This window comes from Phragmites australis, chromosome 4 (assembly GCF_958298935.1).
Source record: "Phragmites australis chromosome 4, lpPhrAust1.1, whole genome shotgun sequence".
NCBI lineage: Eukaryota > Viridiplantae > Streptophyta > Magnoliopsida > Poales > Poaceae > Phragmites > Phragmites australis.
This window is the reverse complement of record NC_084924.1, coordinates 41,017,684-41,037,424: the sequence shown is the minus strand read 5'-3', so window position 1 is coordinate 41,037,424 and position 19,741 is coordinate 41,017,684. Positions and strand designations below refer to the sequence as shown.

The 19,741-nt window shown below is 40.8% G+C and overlaps 3 protein-coding genes across 8 annotated transcripts; 2 read left to right on the top strand and 1 right to left on the bottom strand.

Annotated features, from left to right (window-relative positions):
* The first annotated feature begins 454 nt into the window (after positions 1-454).
* On the top strand, positions 455-7,442 carry LOC133916542 (cell cycle checkpoint protein RAD17-like). 5 transcript variants are annotated; one of them, XM_062360239.1, is made up of 12 exons: positions 455-845; positions 1,569-1,629; positions 2,338-2,420; positions 2,646-2,693; positions 3,374-3,430; positions 3,914-4,013; positions 4,233-4,543; positions 4,656-5,025; positions 5,718-5,843; positions 6,053-6,215; positions 6,293-6,353; positions 6,761-7,442. In XM_062360239.1, the coding sequence occupies exons 1-12, from the start codon at positions 621-623 to the stop codon at positions 6,989-6,991; spliced, it is 1,836 nt and encodes a 611-aa protein (XP_062216223.1). In that variant the 5' UTR covers positions 455-620; the 3' UTR covers positions 6,992-7,442. The 5 variants fall into 5 exon arrangements, with proteins under 5 accessions (XP_062216223.1, XP_062216222.1, XP_062216221.1 ...); XM_062360238.1 differs by having other exon boundaries at positions 6,050-6,215; XM_062360237.1 differs by having other exon boundaries at positions 456-845; positions 6,026-6,215.
* On the top strand, positions 7,298-11,436 carry LOC133916543 (small GTPase LIP1-like). Of its 2 annotated transcripts, none has more exons than XM_062360244.1 (7): positions 7,298-7,374; positions 9,314-9,405; positions 9,491-9,629; positions 10,051-10,355; positions 10,531-10,584; positions 10,666-10,793; positions 10,952-11,436. In XM_062360244.1, the coding sequence occupies exons 1-7, from the start codon at positions 7,326-7,328 to the stop codon at positions 11,142-11,144; spliced, it is 960 nt and encodes a 319-aa protein (XP_062216228.1). In that variant the 5' UTR covers positions 7,298-7,325; the 3' UTR covers positions 11,145-11,436. The 2 variants fall into 2 exon arrangements, with proteins under 2 accessions (XP_062216228.1, XP_062216227.1); XM_062360243.1 differs by lacking the exon at positions 7,298-7,374 and adding an exon at positions 7,706-8,140.
* A 6,508-nt stretch (positions 11,437-17,944) lies between these two features.
* Positions 17,945-19,519, bottom strand: LOC133916541 (classical arabinogalactan protein 9-like). The gene has a single exon (XM_062360236.1). The coding sequence runs from the start codon at positions 19,099-19,101 to the stop codon at positions 18,358-18,360; it is 744 nt and encodes a 247-aa protein (XP_062216220.1). The 5' UTR covers positions 19,102-19,519; the 3' UTR covers positions 17,945-18,357.
* Positions 19,520-19,741: the final 222 nt, after the last annotated feature.

The following is a 19,741-nucleotide window of genomic DNA, read 5'->3' as shown; positions in this document are numbered from 1 at the left end:
AGAACCATGGAGCTTGATGATCGAAATCCGTCGTCAAAGATCAAGAAACTTCTATCAATTTATTATATTAGGCTCTACATAGATATTGGGTATGAAGTTATCATAAAACACATCATTGAAGTAATTCATTGCTAAAGATTTCATGCGCTTTGTTGATAAAAAAACATATTTTGTCGTATCCCATGCATGAAAATGGGAGCGGAATTCAATAATGCATAAGTTAGCGCATTTAGCTAGAAGAAATATACACCCGTGCTTTCTGGTTGAGACAAGTGCCCACTTGTATTGCCTAACAAATTGAACTCCATTGTAATGTCTCCTACTTAATCAATAAAACTAACGTTTTCTAAAAGGCGTCTCACAATCTCCGTTGTACATTGCCCTCGTAGAAAATTTATGAAGTTCAACCCTGAACTAGACTCACTGCACTCATTCTGGATCCGAGGCCGCAGAGGATCCGGACCCCTCGTCGCTTCCTTCTCTTGGAAGCCGCCTCTCCAGTTTCCCTCCCCGGCTAGACCCTGCCAAAACCCACCCCGCGCGGGGGAGCAAAACGAACCCCAACCATCTCGCTCGTCGTGCGGATTCCCAAGCTCTAGCCCTCTCGCCCGCCGCCACCAATGGGGAAGCGTCCGCCGGTTGTCGTCCTCTCCTCTTCCTCTGGCGAAGACGACGGCGGGGGGCGCCGCGCGGGTAGCCGCGGTCCTTCGGCGCGGAGGCTAAGGACGCCGGCGCCGGCGCAGACTCAGGCAGCGAGCGGCTTGAGGAAAAAGCTGCGCCGCGAGAGCAGCGCGGGGAGAGGACGCCGCCGCGCCTCGGAACCTGCGCCGTCCGACTCCTTAAAGGTGATAAACCCGAATTTGAGTTCGATTTGGTGATTTGTTATTAGGAATGCTTTCTATTTTTACTCCTGAAACTGGATACCGAGCACTTAAATGGTTCTAAATTCGATAATTCGCACGGATGCAATACTTGCTTGTGATTAAGCCTCAGAATTCCTGGTTCTGGTTTCACATGGTGCATACTTGATTGGTCAATCTAGTCTGTCACCAAATATGGTTTAGGGCATGAAAGTTGTATATCATGTCATTAGTATTTTAGCTCAAAGGCTGACTTCAGTTTAATAACAAATGCATTGAATACCGTTTACATGTATGCTGGCCCCAAATCAATCCTCATTCCTCATTCACATTTTCATTTCAATGGCAATGGAACAATGGTTCTATTTTTAATATGTTATGGTTTCTGAAGCAATGTTTTCAACCGGAATAAGTGTAAGTGAGGAATGACCATTTCTGCATGGCGATTAAATGCTCCTTTCTGTGAGAAATTGGGACATGTATTATCTTTTATAACTAGTGATATAAGTCACAAGCTGATTCCGGCTTGGCTACAACTGGAAGTGAATTGTCAACTTGGTGCAAATAGGGTTAAAACATTCATCTAAATGAATTTCCTGTCTTACATTGTTCTTAGTGTTATGTTTTTGTCTACATCTAGTCTTTTCTAACTTGAGCTGAAGCTTGTGTGTAATTGATTACTGATGTTTTCCTCCCTTGTCTGAAAAGGCTGAATTTGATATGCTCTCTGAAGGTTTTTCAGAATGTCTTAATGACTTGGGCATGTCAGGTATATTTACTTCACTTGTTTTCTTGTATAGTTGTATTTGTTTAGAGTGTATTTTGATTTATATAACAGGACGAGGTTATGAACATAGATTTTTCTTTTGAAAAAATTCCAAACACTGCATACTCTAAGCATGCAATAAACATGATATGGATTTCTACTTGAGTGGGTTGCTGTTCAATATATTACTTTAGCAGTTCCGTGTTTAGTTGTTTTTTTGTTTCTACTGGTCTGGGAGTCTACATTGCATAATGTTCAAGTTACTCCATTGATCATATCACTGTGCTGTATTGCATGATTAAATTCCGAATACTGTTGTGAAACTAAGGATTGTAGTCTATGAGATATGGAACACAGAAGAGGCACCCAATGTACTGTAGTTAGTACTATACTACTATGGCTATACATGGGCATAAATGCGGCTCATGATTACTATAGATTTAAATAGTTTGCTTAGGACATCTTGGAGATGAGATGGTGTCTAGTAATCTAGTTGCTTTTTTGGGATGTATGGAACTACTGTTAAGTTTGGATCAGTTCTAGAGAATGTCAGTATGAAAGGTTTCTTGGATGGAAAGATGATCGCTATATTGACACAACTTTTGCAGTTTGATATTAATAAATTTGCAAAGTTGTGTAACATCAGTAAGCCACCTCTGTTAAATGATGACTGTTTCAATTTCCTCTGCTGATCGGTCTACTTCTAGGCAGGATCTATACGGGAAACAAAAGAGCTTTGGGTTGACAAGTACAAGCCCCGCTCATCGGCAGAGCTTGCCGTTCACAAAAAGAAGGTTGGTTCATTTGTTATGACCTTACAACTTCATACTGTACACCTTTTGATCCTTGGAATTAACTCATTCTTTGATGGGGTCTGCTCAGTCTGTCGTATTGCCTGTAGGAAATATTTTATTAAAAAATTGTCAATATATCAAGGTATTGATGTATTATTTCAGCCTCACATAAGCAGTGAATAATAATGCATTTCACGTAATATCTCACATAATCTATTCTTGTAGGTTGAAGATGTAAAGAAATGGTTGGAAGAAAAGCTGAATGCACCAAAGGTGATTGTTCTTTTAATTCAAACCAATTCAACACCGAGTTATAGTTAACTTATTGTAATAGGTTTGGATAATATGCAGATTCACTGAGATCATGTAGATAAGTTGTATTCTAAACCTTACTGAAATAGTGGAACCGGTTTGTGTTGTCAGCATATTCATTATCACAAACTAGATGGAGCTGTACTATTTTGTTGTCTTTCCCTTTTGATTACATGATAATTCAGAATGCAATGGATGGGGACTGGGGAGTCGATTCTTGTTAAGAACTCTCTACTAGAGTATAGGGGAATTCATGCTATTGTTCATGCCGCTCTAGACAATACAATTTGACCTGCATTGTGGATTGTAATAACGTTGCAGTCAGGTATCACCTCATATGCTAGAGTATCTCATGAAAGCGCATTAGTGATCAGGAACCTTTTCCTTAATATGTGAATGTTTGAATTGTTAGGAACCAAGCAAAGCTCTCAAGCTCTCTCATTGACAGAAGTTGCATGCATTGATAGAACTAATGTGAATTTTGAATCACACAAGTATTGACCAAATTTTATTACTGTTGTAGGCAGTTCAAATTTACCAAACATTGACTTGTGGGTGTTAGCTAGTTTTTCCTCTTCTAATTTGTAAATACTTCAATTTCATAATTGAGAAATACTAATAGTGCAAAGGCAATTTTGCAGCACACGGTTGGAGGATGGACCCTCGCCCTAACTGGGCAAACTGGTGTTGGAAAATCAGTATGTCCTTCCCTCATGGTTTCTTTGCTGAATATTTCATAGTTCGTACCCAAATGATGAAATTGAGTTTGTGCTATAAGGGGGTCAACATGATTAAGTTCAGTAATCAGTTGGCTGAGTATACCTGCTTGATCCCTAGTTGGCTAGATGTGATTTGGCGCATCATGAACCACAGTGTGGCTAGAATGTGTTGACAACTCTATATTAGCATCCACCTTGTTTTTGGTAAGAATTGAGAAACTTGAGGGCGGATGTTTTTTTTTTAATAATGACATTGCTCTATTTCTAATACTATCCTGCCTACTAGTATCTCACAGTTGAATCATTTGCTTTCTTCAACTATCTTTACTCCCAGTGCCTTCTTTTTGGGGGGTTGGGGTTATTCTATGTGGTAATTCTTGTTCCTTCTGTTTCTCTGTTGGCGAACTTAGTTGCTCTGTTGCTCTGGAGCTATCTGTAGCTAGTAACGATTTTTTTTTTCAGGCAACTGTGAAAGCAATTGCTTCAGACCTTGGAGCGGACTTATGTGAGTGGACAACTCCAGTACCAACACTGTGGGCTGAGCATGTGCATGCTAATTCAGGTAGCAGTTAATATGTGTTTGCTGTTTGAATATTCTTTCCTACTCTCTTATTTGTTGCAATTTAAATAACTGATGAAAGTATGTATGAACTCCAGATTCACGAACTTCTATCATACTCATCAATTGGTCCATAGTACTCTAGTACATTGTCAAAGCTTTCCAGTTGCAAGATCTCTTCAGTTAAATAATTTGTATTTTTTCTTCAATGTTTATCTGAAGGATTACGCTATATATCCAAGTTGGAAGAATTTGAAAACTTTGTAGAGAAGATAAGAAAATATTCACTGCTTTGTCCAACCAGCAACAGATCCCAAAGAAAGCTTATTATCATTCTGATTGATGACATCCCTGTAACAAGCGGGAATGTTGCTTTTGCAAGACTAGGAAAATGCCTGACTGGTCTGATTCAAACTACTCAAGTTCCAACTGTCATTTCACTTACCCACTATCACAAAAGTGAGAGTAATGATACTGCAATGTGGAATTCCGATGACCTTGAGTCCTTACTTCAAGGTGCTGGTGCTCATAAGGTACCTTACTTAATGTGGCATCAGGTGTTTGACAGATTTTATGATGCTGGCTAAAAATGTTTTTGAGACTTTGGTGCTTGTTTCTCATAGTGCACTACCAATGTTCTTGCAGATTGCTTTCAACCCGGTTACCACAAATTCAATCAAGAAAATTCTTATTAGAATATGCAAAGAAGAGCGCTGTGATGCATCTGAAGAATTAGTGCATCAAATAGCTATATCCAGTGGAGGTGATATCAGACATGCAATAATGTCTCTTCAATACTTTTGTCTTGATCCGAGAAGGCAAAATTCTGCATTGGCAACAAGTGGTACTCGTGCTGGTTCAAAGAGCCATGATTCTCTGGTTCCAGGGCAAGAGAGCCATGGCCTTAGCAGTGCACGACCCTCTCCATGTGGAAGAGATGAGACTCTTACACTATTTCATGCATTGGGGAAATTTCTGCACAATAAGAGGGAAACATATGGTGATGTTGATATTGGTATGTAAGAACTAAGAACTATCTCACCCTATCTACAATTCACTCCACAAAGTTCTTAATTTCCCAAGCATTTTTTTGTTGTCTTCATGTTGTGATAACACTATGCACACTCTTCCCTTCGAATTTTAAATAGTTAGTGTAATGTTTCCTGTGGATATATTTCTGGAACCTTTTTTTGCAGTTGACGTTTTGTGCATTGAGTTCCACTTGAATGCAGGAATGTCATGAGAAATAGTTCAATTTCCACAAGACTCGCGAGAAATCCCCGCGATCCAAACGGAACCTTATGTACTTCTATCCCTCTTTGGGATTCAAGTTGGGTTTGTTTGACTGCGATATCCAAATTCAGTAAATTCAACAATTTGCTTTCCATGTTCTGGTGTTTTTTGCACTAACAGGGCTGGAATTAGTGGTTATCTTTCATTAGATTCATTTGCTCTAATTCATTGTCTAATACTTAGATATCCATGATCTTGACTTTTCACATTTTCAATTAGTGCACTGTGATTACACAGCACTACAATTATATGCTGTAACTTTTATTCGGACTGACTAGTGACTGCTAATTTATTATTGGATTAATGATTGCAATATTGTGTTTCAAAGCATCCTTAAGAGGGTTGTTGTTCATCATTTACGTTTAATTGAGCTTTGTCTTTTCGTCCCTGAAACTTGTTATATTTTATCTGTAGACCTGGATCCATTTCCTCTTAAAGAAAAGCTAAGAAGAAATTCACTCAAAATGGATGTTCCAGAAAAGATTCTTTCACAAGCACATGGAAAAGTACGGACTGTTGCTGATTTTCTGTATGAAAATGGTAAATAATAAGTTTCTATCCATCATAAGGGGTACATAATACCATATACTTTATACTTCTTGAAGCTGGTGCTCCCTCAAGGGAATTGTGTACTCAGTAATTGATTGTTCACTCTCATTAGATGTTTAACATATAGTTGACATTAGTGGTTTAACGTATAGTTGACATATGATGTTTTACAGTTCTTGATTTCGTTGACAATGAAGCAGTTGATGATGCTTGGGCTGTGGTGTCATATTTGAGTGAGGCGGATTGTCTTCTTGCTGGTAGTCCAATTGCATCATACAGCTCAGAAAACATGGCACAACTCATTGCCGCTTCTGTTGCAGCACGAGGAGTTCTTTTTGGAAATGCTCATGTCGCACCCTCAAGGTATTTTGACTGTCAACATAATTTTATATAACAGAGCTAAGGATGTTTATCCATTTACTATGATTTGGCCTAAGCAGGTGGCATACAATCCGGAGCCCGAAGTTTTGGCAAATTGAGCAGACACTTCGATCTACTAAGGTAAATTTGATAATTGACACCATACAACATTTTATGCAATTACCTAAATGATGTATGGAAAATCAGTATGCTGTATTCTCACCCATTTCCTTGTACCATACTAGAACTTTTTCATGGTTCTCAGAACTTTTGTCTTCTGAATTAAAGGGAAATAAGCATTGTGGACATAAAATGTTACCTTTTTGTATCCTAGTGAAGTCAACTGAACGTCCGTACATAAATTCTTCTCGTCAGTATTCAGATGCACAAGCTTTAACATGTTTATTTAGTACAATGCTAATATGTGTTGATGGAAGTTCATAGTAATCTCTTTAGGTGTTGTGGGATCAGCGTGGTGCTTATATTCATCCTCTTTACTAGCTGCTATATGACGATCTGCTTTTCTCAATTTGTTGGGAAAAATGCAGGACCAGATTCTAAGAGAGAGATATGATTGTTCAAGGACGTGTAGTTCTTGCAACTTCTCTGACATAGTCACGGAATTTAGACCATTCGAGAGATGGATTGGTCCTCGTAATGATAGGCCTAGAAGCAGCTCCTTGCCCCACGGCGTAGAAAGTAGCTCTTACATGACTGATAGACTTGATGCAGATGGAAATAACTCTGAAGAAGATGACGATGTGATAGAAGACTGTTAAAAGCAACACTACGCATCCTGACACTAGATCCTGGGTAGCATTATCCTATGAGATGCCAACATATCGTTGGTGGACTGCACGGTACATACTATCATAGCTAACTCCAGAAGTGGCGCAGTTCTAATGCACTAAGTTTTGCAAGACTGCCATTTTGGCGTACCAACCCCAAATCAGAGGTCGAAAAGGCAGCTCCGAATCATTATCAGTGGCCGCACATCGTCAAGCAGCATGTTGAACCGATCAAGGGATTTTGTTTTCTGGTTGATCACAAGTGCGGCTGTTGAAGGCTGCAATGCAGTAGCATCGTTCTTGCCAAGTGTGAGGGCGGGTGCCAATGAATGTGCATTTGGACGAGCTGATTCATCATGTTCAGATCTACGATGGTAATGATCTACATAATCATTTATGATCCAACATGTAAAGCATCTGAATGCATTTCTACTTTACACCAGAGATCTTGCTAATGTGTTTTTGGCCCTAATTTTCCTTATCTATCGTGCAAACCTATCGAGTGCTGTCATGCTTGCTTCCATGTTCTCCAGCATGCACGGGGTTATGCTGATGAACCTAACCGCGGTGCGCGTTTGGCCGCATCGCAACTCATCGGGCTAATCTTTTTTTAATAGCAAAAAAAAAAACAAACTCGTTGAGCGATCCGACGAGCACAAAATCTCAGTTGACTAATTGACGGAATCACGTGCCGTTCCTTAGGATCTAAGCGCTCATAGGAGCATTTTATTGCTAGTCAATACAACTTGTAAAGAGCGTTCACCTTGCCTTCAAACAACAGAAAGGGCTAAAAACGGAGAAAGAGAGAGAGAGAGATCACATTTCCACCGACGCCATCCTGTCGCGGCCATCACCGGCCTCCAAGGTCGGTGCTCGCACTCTCGTCGCCTGAGACGCTTCCCTTCCAACCTCCTCCGGCCCGGTGCATCGAGCCGCGCCGTTGCGAAGCGAGCGGGTCTCGTCCGATTTCAGCGATCTAGCCTCCGGGAAATTTCGTCGTTGTCGTCGGGTTTGGGGCGGTGGAGGCAGCGACGATGTTTTGGAAGGACAGCGGCGGCCGGAGCAGCAGCGGCAGCGGCCGGGAGCAGAACGGCGTGGGCCCCTTCGGCCATGTGCGCGTCCTCATCGTCGGTGATTCAGGTCTGTTTTTTGCGGCTTGCTCTGAAACCTGATACTTTGCGAATGCTACGAGAATTAGGAACACAAATAGGCACTTATATTAGAGGTGATTTCGACCGATTGTGGTTTGTCCATTTGAAGTCTTCGAATGAAACGAGTTGTCATAAATTCAGAATGGTATAAACCTTGATCTGAAAACTTCAGAATGGTAGAACTCTACTTGAAGGTGTGGCTTTGGCGTTGGGGATTGGGCTTGGGATATAGGGGTAGGAGTATCAATAGAAGAGCATGAGACCAGCACAATGGAAATCATGCGAATGTGGATACATTTGTTCACCTTGTGGGGATTGGGAGTTTCCTAGATACTAGAACGGGAACCATCATCATAGAGTCACCGAAATAACCGGCTAACTTAACTAAATTCAGATATTCTATTGAGATAGATGTATTTAGGCTCGTAGTTGAGCATCCATACATTGAACCGGTAATCGCTGACCTGCCCAAATCCGGTTTTGATCATGGTTCCAGTATCTGAAACCCTGGTTGGAAATTTATTTCGGGCTTTCAGTGATCCAATCATTCATCAGGCAATCGCCTTAGCCTCTCAAAAAAAGTAAACACCTTTGCTGGTGATCTATTGTCATAAGTATTCTGAGACCGAACTCTTATTGGAGATATGCTCCCTTCGCCTGGAAGCTTGATCCTTGTGAACCTTTGGCAAAAATAACCATAACATTGACTCCTTTAGTTTCTCATAAGCATCTGTGCAACTATTAAATATCTGGATCTCAAAAAAGAAAATTAAATAGCTGGATCTCAAAAAAGAAAATTAAATAGCTGTAGTATCTCTGTTTGAGGATTGTGTTGCTTATCCCCCTCTTCATCATATCATGGACTAAAAAAAGAAGGAAATATTTCCTACGAAAAATTTGAAATAGCAGAGAGCAAATTGAGCCTTTTGAATTATTCTCCTGAATAAGTTCAATTCCATTCCCTATCCTTAGGAATATAGAACACATATTCCATGCAACCTATTATGAATTTTCTAATCTTATATCGTACATGCTGTACTTTGTTAGTACTGAGGATACAAGATGATGGTACGCCCACTACAATTGCATGTTTTTTAATTGTACACTGCTGGCTATAGTTCTTCAGTTGTATGCATTGTCCTCATTTTTTTTTTCTTCTCAGGTGTTGGGAAATCTTCATTGGTGCATCTCATTTTAAAAGGTTCTGCCATTGCTCAACCAGCCCAAACAGTAGGATGCACAGTGGGCATTAAAGTAGGTACCCATTTTCTGTGCTTTCCTCACTTGTAGATTTTGCTTTTTTTGTCTACTTACATTGTTTTACTGCTTACCATTTCAGCATATTACATATGGAAGTGCGGGCGGTTCGTCTAATAACATCAGCGATGCTGAAAGGAACTTCTTCGTTGAGCTTTGGGATGTCTCAGGACATGAACGTTACAAAGAATGTCGTTCGATTTTCTATACGCAAATTAATGGTACATGTTGTGTCTCTCTTTTTATTACCAACATATTACTCTCCATGTCATGCATCTTTGTAACCGTCACAGCTTGATTTTGGCAGTCCTTTTCTACTTGGGCATATGATAGATTTTAGTTCTCATTTGACTCTAGAAACTGTTCACAGTAGGCCTAATTATTATATTTTTCTACTGCTAATGCTTCAATCCACATAGGCTACTTGTAGAAACTCTTGATCTGCATCCAGTGGCATCTCTATATTATTTGCTGTCAGTGCTTTTCCTTGTTTCCACTTTTGTTCTAAATTTTCACCAACTTTAGTCATACCGGCTGTCTGGACCTCTTACTTTGAGAAACCTCTGCCCTTTTTAGTTATCGTGCTTCTTATCGATCAACATTGTAAACATGGAATTCACCATTTCCAAAATTATCCATCAGGTGTCATATTTGTTTATGACCTCTCTCAGAGGAAGACCAAGACAAATTTGAATAAATGGGCAGTTGAAGTTGCTGAAACTGGCACTTTTTCAGCTCCACTTGGATCTGGTGGACCAGGAGGACTTCCAGTGCCTTACCTGGTAATTGCTAATAAAGTGGATGTCGTTCCAAGAGATGGTACAAGAGTAAGCAGCGGGAATCTTGTTGATCTTGCTCGTCAATGGGCTGAGAAGCAGGGCCTTCTTCGATGTAGTGAAGAACTTCCACTCACAGAGAGCTTTCCTGGGAACTCTGGTCTCGTGTCGGTTAGATCTCTTACTAACATTCTCCTACTCTCATCTCATGTTACTTGCACTTCATTTTCTCTTACGGAACGAGATGCAGTACATGGTCTGGGTAGCAGCATTCTATTCGTTTTGTTTGTCTTTGCATTGTTACTTTTAGTTCTTTCTTGCATAATGACTTGGCCTTTAATTTCAGGCTGCCAAACAAGCAAGGTATGACAAGGAAGCCATGATCAAGTTTTTCCGCATGGTTCGTTTAGAAGAGTTCATTCGATTTATTTTCTTTACTCTATGTATTTCACATTTAACGCTGTTGAAATGCATCTTTCAGTTGATCAGAAGAAGATATTTTTCAAATGAGCCTCCTGCCCCAAGTCCCTGGTCTCATACTCCGAGAAAAGATACCATCCTTCCTGTAGAGACTCTTGGAGTTGACGTTGATAGCTTCCAAAGGAAAAGGTGAGCGTACCTGACGTGAAACTGACCAGCCTCAAAAAACAAAACACAAATGAACCAAAGAAAAGGGTGGGAGAGAAGGGGATAATTTGTTCATCTGAGCATAATTTTGCGGCATAGATTGCAAAGATGTAGCATCACTCATGCACAAAATTTTGCAGCTATGGTGATGAGGGCTTTATGTACAATGGAGTAACCCCACTGTCAGCACAGAGGAACCTCACACCGCCACCAACACTCAGTCCGCAGCAGCCGGTGTTTTCCTCAGATAACTACAGATATCACAGATTCTCCTCACCGTCGCTTCCAGACGTAAGCAGCAATAGAACAAGCCGAGAAGATATTGACGTGTGATACAGTGGAGCTCATGTGCCATTACCTGCATAATGTGGGAATCATATCATACGGTGCCCAGGAATTGAGTTCCTATCGGCATCTTGAGTTGTTTAAATGCATTTTCTTGCAGCATTTGGATGCTGCCAAGGTGAGATTCTTTTTTATTAGGCTAATCTTATCCGATCACTAACAAGTGATCCTTTTCTTTTTCTCACTTTCATCTGTATTTGATTTGGAACACATGTAACTGAGATGAGGACAGTACATAATGTGCCAATATACAAATAGAAGCATTTTTGGTAACTGGGTACGGTCCAGTTTAAGCGAGCTTAACTATGTTAGCGAAGCAATTCACAACTACTGAATCCGAAGCCTGATTGCCTGAACCCGTGGTGTCTTGCGAGGTCTGAGCATTGATGAGATCAACCCACTGATCATTGCTCGTCGGTGGCGGCGACCCCACCACGCAACTTTGGACTGGACAGGCGTGCAGCGTAACCATAAAACAAGCTGGCTCAGTTAAGGAAACAGTAAAAACTGCTGGCTTGGCTTAACTCGATAAGAGCTCGAGCTAACTCGTCAGGCTCGTGAGCCAACCATAATTTTTAATTCGTATTTTCGGCCATCTTATGGTATATCTAAATGTTTGGTTGTTTGCTACTCTTTGTTTCCATTCTTGACGGTGGTTAGTATCTCCTGAGCTGTAGTTTAAACTCATAGATCAATTATGCTAAACTTTACTACTTCATACACAAGGATATACATTTGCAAATATAAAAGCATACATACATACGGTAGATCATATCCTATAGAACAAATTGGATAAGTTAAGTGACTACAATGTCGACAAAGAAGGGGACGTAGGCACGAGCACAACATCCATCATCCATCGAGAGAGCGGGTGTGGGCATGCCACATGTAGCGATGACAATTGATGCTAAAACCCTATCCTACGGGTTGCGGTGGCAAGTGTGATTTAGGTGACTCGAGACTCAAGAGAGGGGATTGAGAGTTCGAGACGAGAGAAGATAAGCAATTAAGCTATTAGGTGGGCTCCAGGCCTTCCAAAAGTCTCAATTGAATTCTAGCAAAAAAATACTAGCATGTTAAGCCTCACAAGCAGCTTGCAACCACTATATGAAAACACAGACAAAGACAAAGGAGATATGAAAGTAATAACAGGTCGTAATATGACTCGATACTTATGATAATAAGGCATATTGAGACGGAAGAAGTTCCCCTGGGTATATTTCTTTTCCAAAGTAATGATGATGTGGCAAGCGGTGCCAACATGTCATAGCTGTGACAGTCACTTATTACTAGTCATAAGTGATATGTCATCTTAGGTCAGTCATAAGTGACAGATCAAATTGTGACCAGTTATTAATAACTAACTCATCAGTGATGGGTCATCCTAAAGAGTCTTTAGTGATGAGTCAAGTTATGACCCGTTACTAATGACTAATTTGATGAAATAGAGCAGGTGAAATTTTTTTAATTAATCAATCATTAGATATATTAGTCAATCAGTTTTCTATCACAACTTACTTTTTTTTCTTATATAGTAAATATGTATATAACATGAAGCTTTTTTATTTTTATTTTATTTTTATCTTATTTTTTCTCACCTCAGTAGCACTAGAATAAGAATCATTATATATTTCTGCTTAAGTTTGATGTCAGGGGTGACGGCTATGGACACAAACGTGTGTTCCGAAAATGGTACAGAAACTTCAGAGGACGAGAACTCAATCTTTCAAGCCATTTTTATCCTCGAAAAGCTCACCGAACGTAACAGAGTCGGGGAGAAACAAATGTAACTTTTTCTATAGATGTTCGCAGAGTCAAAAAAGTCGAAATTGGAGTCCGTTTACAAAAATTATGCCTATTTTACTAAATGTCACTTCGTATCACATATCAAATTATAATTCGGCAAAACAAAAATTCATAACATGTCATAACTGTGACTTATAACTTTACCTATGACTTATGACCTTTAGAAAAAAAATATTAAAAGGGTAAAATATTCAGCTTCCTTTAGAACGCACGTAAGGGTGTGGTAGAAAAGGGCAACACATGTGAGCAGATGTCACGAATTTGATTCCTATGAGGAACACAGAGTTTAAAAATAATGTGAAAAATAGCATGTGACATGCGGCGAGTGGTGATGGCGTCTGCGTTGGGATGACTCGGATAAAAAAATATTTTTTGAATTTTTTTCATGTCCGAAAAATAAGAAAAGTGTTCAGCAGTCGTAAGTGGCAGATCACAATTATGACTGTCATTTATGATATTTATTTGTGACAGATCAAATTATAACTCGTCATTTATGACATTTATTTGTGACCGATCAACTTGTTATCCGTCATCAATGATTTTATTCGTGACGAACTCTTATGTATCATTTATAACTTATTATCAGTGACGTATTTAAAGTGACATATATTAATCCATCATTTTTAATGATTATCACCTGTCATTTTTTACTTTTTTCGTATAGTGAATCTAGCTTGAGCCAACTCGTTACCTAAACAAACTAAATCGTGAGCTTGGCTTGTTAAAAATTATACCAAACTGAGCCACAGCTCGCCAGTTATAGTTTCTCGTGCAGCCCTAGGCCCAGGAAACATCTGCGCCACCTCGTTTACCCCGGCACGTCCCGTGACGCGAACGCGGCGGATCCAGTGATGCACAGCAGACATCTGCGCCTAATACATGCCACGACCCTACGTATGCGTGCCAGCGGCCGGGCGCATCAGAGGTGTTGCCGGCTGCCATGGTGTGCGTGCGCGTCGGCGTTGCGAACGTTCGCCCGGCCCCGCGCGCTTCAGGTTCACCCGTCGATCGTAGCGCCCGGAGGAGCGTCTGCTGCCGGTGCAAGCTGCAAACTTCGATGGGCACCGCAGCCCCGTCTCGAGGGACGAGGAGGGCGGTCGCCCGGCCGCGTGGCGCACCAGCAGCCCTGCTGGTTCGATCGGCGTACGTCTGCCGCAAGGCCAGGCGCGGGCACCCCACCAAGAAAGAACGAACTCAACAAGACCGTGGCCTTCTCCATGCTTGCGCGCGGAGAGTCTTGCAATACGATTATACGAGGCTCTCAGGGATTGGTAGCCGTGTTTGGCTCCTACGGCCTTGCTGCAGACCCTCAAACGTACGCGGTACACGTACGCACGGTGAACTGTGTAGTATCTTGCATACGACCTTCGTACTCACCAGTACTACACCCAAATGCCAAACCACTTTCACGGTTCGGCAAAAGGTTATGCTACTAAATCCCTGCGCTATGCAGCATCGGTTTGTTATGAGGTTAATGCGTGTATCTAACTCTTGAGATTGGGGGCTTTTGGTTAACTTGTAGACTTGTTTCTACCTTGTTTCAATGAGAAGGGGCAAAGCTCCTGCCATGCTTTCTGAAAAAAAAATGTGTGCATCTAATGCTGTACCATAAGAGATGATGTGCCGAGACTCGATCTTTTGTGTACGTGTTTATTACGGTAGTTGATTGATGGTGCACCTCAGAACATGGTGGCCTACATTAGGACACGGGTGTACACATCTGTACACCTATTTTTTTTTAAAAAAAAAATGACTACACATCATATGTAATAGATGTAGAGATGTAGTAGTTGTTAAAATTTTAGAATTACGTGTTGTATTACAACTCAATAGATAATCCATACTCTCTTGGCCTTTTCTTGTTAGTCACTGCTGCACTCCACCATCTTAAATACCAATTAGCTCCTGATGGCCTTAATTTTTTTTTTAGCTATGTACATCTATTGCTAAAATGTTAGGCTTGCCACTACCTCAGAACTTCTCAATTTTACTCAAATCCCGCAAAAATTAAATATCTTTTGAAATTCATGTGTTCTTGACAATTTCACCTTAAAGATGTGAAGTGGATATATATTCCCTTGACATACGATGCATAACAATTTTCTTAACAACGCCATTAACCTGGTATGTAGCTAACAATCTAGATTCATTGAATCTGGCAGCCTCGTGTGTCTTCGCCCCCTCCTCCCTCCTCCAATGCCTCCTCAACCGCACCATCTTGCCCCTATCGCCCTGTGTCACCGCCCTCGCAGCCACTGGCACTGTGGTTGTCTGCCTCCTCCCCCCCCCCTACCACCATCGGTGGCTGATGGTGACCCCACCATCGCCTCCTTGGGCCAGTCGCATCCTCCCCACCAGCCAATAACCACTTTGTTGTGACTCCCCAGCCCTTGCCCCGCCTACCACCCACCGAAAACTTTTGGCTAACAGAAATCAAGTAAGTTGGGGTCACCATAGAGACATTTCAATCACTAAGAGCTTAGATTAGCCAAAATACTTTGTAAATCTTCATGAGCACTTAGATTTCTTTATGTGTTTGCCTAGATGGCATTGGTGTCACTTGACACCACTCCTAACATGCTGGATCCGCCCCTACCCGTCGCCGTGATACCGCAGGGCTAGCCTCCCTCCTATTGCCTTGTACGGCTAACCATAAACAAAGCTGAGCTGAGCCTCTTCCCCCTAATCCCCCGAATTCTAACCCTTTCCCCCGAATCCTAACCTTAAACAAAAGCAGTTACACGTCGTATTCCCCAACGGTGGCTATTGTCCCTGTGGTGTTGTTGCTGGAACAAGCTAGCTAGCGACTAGACACTGAAAAGATTTTCCCTTTTCTTAAAATGTTTTGCTATTTAATTCGTAATTTATTTTGCATTTTGATAAGTAAAATAGTCGATTTTCTTGGCAATTGGATCATCTTTGAAAATGTTTGTGTGTCTGAACTTTTTTTTAACAGAGTCTGATTCTAAGCTTATTCCATTGATTTTTATTAGAAATGTGACCAAACTTTAACAATCAGAAGCTAAATTATATATAGATAATATCTTGTTGCGATATTTATTTCAGACTATTTGGTATTTGATATAAAAACAGGGAGGGCTATAGAATTTGGTAGGAAAAAAATGCTTCTTGAGTAGAGACTTGAGTCAACAGGATTTAAAAAAATGATGTTCAACCAATCTTTTTCCCACGTGAAGAGCTAATATGGCTCTCTAGATTATGATTTTTCCCATGCTCCTAGAGTTCATACAATGGTTCGCAATAGTATAGTATAGTATAGTATAGTATAGTCTCTCTCTATATATACACACACATATACCTATACCGGCCGGCCGAGCACTCTACAATTCCAAGGGACTAATATAATGTTCATCACACATGCGTTCCACTCCCAACTCCCAAGTACTCAAATCACATAATTAGCGCATAATAAATTTGACGAGGAAAATGGCCAGAATTATCAATATTAAGGAGATAGCAAAAAAACAAGAATCCAAAACTCCACCCCAATAATATACCAGAATTGCTGGTTTCACTCACATGTAATACACGGTATATCAGATCACAAGGAAACAATATTTCAACACTTCAATACTTTGTCAAGCAAACGCATTATATATATATATATATATATATATATATATATATATATATATATATATATATATATATATATATATACTAGTATGTACTTTCAGAGTACATACTTCATATTATGATATATCATATAAATAAGGGAAAACTGCAAAAAAAACCCCCAAAAGTCACTTGGATTTTGACTTTCCCCCCCAAAAGTTGTTTTGTTGCAAAAAGCCCCCCAAAAGTTTGACTTTGTTGCAAAAAACCCCCTAAAAATTCAAAAAAATAAAAAAATCATTAAAAAAATTCTAAAAAAAACTAGAGACAATTCTAAGACCTTCTGTGAAATTTGTTTTCAAAAATAATATCCTTTGCATCATATTTCATGGAGAGGAAGTTTGGAAAAAAAAGAAAAATGTGCAGCTCATTTATTAACTCATGTTATTTTAACTTTTTTATGTCTACCATTATTTTTCCTACACAAATAATTGTTTAAGTAAACTAATAAAAGTGGTTTCACTAATTTTGGGGGTGTTATGGATTAGTTATGAATTAATCTATCTGCAACCCATTTACTGAATCCTGCACGTTACGATAACTATTTCAAGATTTCATGTATTTTTACAAGATAGAGGATCATGTAAGAAGACTAAAAAATTTTGTTTCATGATTTTTGGATTAGTAAATAATTAACTATGCATTTAACTCGAATTAATAAATGAGTTGCACGTTTTTCTTTTTTTTCAAACTTACTCTCCATGAAATATGATGCAAAGGATATTATTTTTGAAAACAAATTTCACAAAAGGTCTTATAATTGTCTCTAGTTTTTTTTAGAATTTTTTGTGATTTGTTTTAAATTTTTTTGAATTTTTGGGGGTGTTTTTGCAACAAAATCAAACCTTTGAGGGGTTTTTTGCAACAAAACAACTTTTGGGGGGGAAAGTCAAAATCCAAGTGACTTTTGGGGGGGTTTTTGCATTTATCCCTATAAATAAACTGGATATACTCTTTTATCACTGTGAGTATACTTATATACTCATTCTAAGATGCTCCAACGTGAACTACATGAAAAAATTAAAAAGAAGCCCATCATTTTTAATAGATTTTGATAATACCTTTATATTTGTGCATAAAAATGTAATATACTAAAAAAAATGTGCAAACCACCTAAAAATATATACATACCACTTGGATGATCTTATATACTCACATGCTCTATATACATACTATTTATCACATGAGATATTGCCTATATTATGAGATACATATGTAGAAATATATACTCCCAGAAGTACTACTCTCTCTCTCTCTCTCTCTCTCTCTCTCTCTCTCTCTCTCTCTCTATATATATATATATATATATATATATATATATATATATATATATATATATATATATATATATATATATATATTGAAGTCGCACATAACACAATGTGCAGTAATTTCTTGATACAAGGTAATTCAAAAACCCATCACCCAATCTAGAAGAGGAAGCAATACTACGTACATAGTTACGTCGGTAGACATCACGTAAAACCCTAGATATCTACAACATGATCGACGACGTCTCTCACACACCTTGGCTGACATCGCCTTCCTCATCTCGCTTTTGAACAGTCAGGTCCAACGCCAACATCACAGTCACACTACGGACAACTCGACCGACCATAGCTCGAGCATCGCATCGTCTTTTTTCCCCAACATTTTTTTACTTTTGGAACGTATTTTCGCAGCCAAACAAATGATATTGGAGGGAAAATATTATAGAAACATACCAAGAACACCGAACACGGCAGGGAGCGGCCTTCTCCTACAGGCGGAGGAGGCCGCGGATACCGTCGGCAGTGGCGGCATCCGCGTCGCAGGACGGCGCTGCCGGCGCCACCACCCTGGTGGCAGCCGTGGCGGGCGTCAACTCTTTCACGACGAGGGAGAACCTGGGCAGCGGCAGGCTGCTGGGCGGCGGCGCGAGCGCGTGCAGCAGGTCCTGGACGAAGGTCCTGGTCACCACCTGCTCGAGGTCGTCCAGCGCATGCGCATCGGTCGCCGCCGGCGCCGGCGACAGAGGTGTCGCCCGCTCCAGCGGCTTCTTCTTCTGCACCCTGGGAGGCTCCGTCGACGGCGGCGGCCTTGACGGCCTCCTCCTCCTATCCCTCTGGCGCGGTGCAGGGGCTGTCCCTGATGGAACGGTGGTGGTTGCCGCTGCGCCCCTGCCGGCGCGTGGCTGTGGTGGAGCAGCTGGGAGGCAGGGGAAAGTGGCGTACTTGGTGGCGGTGGGAGGGAGCGGCAGGAGAGGCGGTTGGTTGGACGGCACGAGAGGAAGAGATGGCGACGAGTATATTGGATGCCTCGCGTACGGAAGTGCTGGAGCCGAGCTCCACGCGCTGCCTTTGTGCAGGTGATGATGGCTGTATGGCTGGCACGTAGGGAAGGAGCCGCTGTATGCGCCGCGCGGCGTCGCCGGTGGAGCGCCGAGACCCCGCTGGCAGCGGCCGACGGTCCTTGTCCTGAACTCAAAGCTTCCGGAGGATTGATCCAGGAAAACGTTTTCCATTTTGATGTAAGAGAAGGTTCTCTTAGGTCTGTAGTGTGCGCGCACTTTTTTATTTGCTCCAAGAAAGACAAGCTTTCGATCGATGAGAATGCTGAAGGGCAGAGGAAATCAAAGAGAGAAAGGGCCAGAACGTTAAAAGTAGAAAGAACTTGTATTATTTTTGCATGGAATTTACAAGAAGCTAGCAAGATCCTTGGGGAACAAAAAAAAAGGATGCTAGAATCGTTTGATGGATGTAGATCAAGATCAAGGGAAAAACAAGAACGGAAAAAAATCGAAGAGAAAGAAGCTATGCATATTTGTGAAGATCTTATCTTCCTCCTCTTGAAACAAAGAGGCGCACGCTATATCTATATATCTATGGCCATGCACTAAGCCCACCCTCAACTCCGGGCTACAGCTTGGAAGGAATCCTCTAATGCAGTGCCCCCTCTTTATGGAGAAGGTTGAGATGGGTTGGGTGCATGGGGTAGTGTTGGACAAAAAAAAAAGGAGATTTGACAATTGACCTCGAACTGCCGTCTTCGTTTTCTTCTCTACAGCTAATAGCAGGTTTGCACATGTCAATTATCTTCTAGGGTTAGTTGAGAGAATTGCATTTTATTATTGGTATAATTTTGCACATGTCACTTACTAAAAT

Excerpts from the sequence above, each read along its gene's own strand:
- LOC133916542 (XM_062360237.1), top strand. The coding sequence starts at position 621 with ATGGGGAAGCGTCCGCCGGTTGTCGTCCTCTCCTCTTCCTCTGGCGAA. Across the intron at positions 3,431-3,913 it reads AAACTGGTGTTGGAAAATCA|GCAACTGTGAAAGCAATTGC; the intron begins GTATGTCCTTCC and ends TTTTTTTTTCAG. Across the intron at positions 4,014-4,232 it reads GCATGTGCATGCTAATTCAG|GATTACGCTATATATCCAAG; the intron begins GTAGCAGTTAAT and ends GTTTATCTGAAG.
- LOC133916543 (XM_062360243.1), top strand. The coding sequence starts at position 8,035 with ATGTTTTGGAAGGACAGCGGCGGCCGGAGCAGCAGCGGCAGCGGCCGG. Across the intron at positions 9,406-9,490 it reads GATGCACAGTGGGCATTAAA|CATATTACATATGGAAGTGC; the intron begins GTAGGTACCCAT and ends TTACCATTTCAG. Across the intron at positions 10,794-10,951 it reads GATAGCTTCCAAAGGAAAAG|CTATGGTGATGAGGGCTTTA; the intron begins GTGAGCGTACCT and ends AAAATTTTGCAG.
- LOC133916541 (XM_062360236.1), bottom strand. The coding sequence starts at position 19,101 with ATGGAAAACGTTTTCCTGGATCAATCCTCCGGAAGCTTTGAGTTCAGG.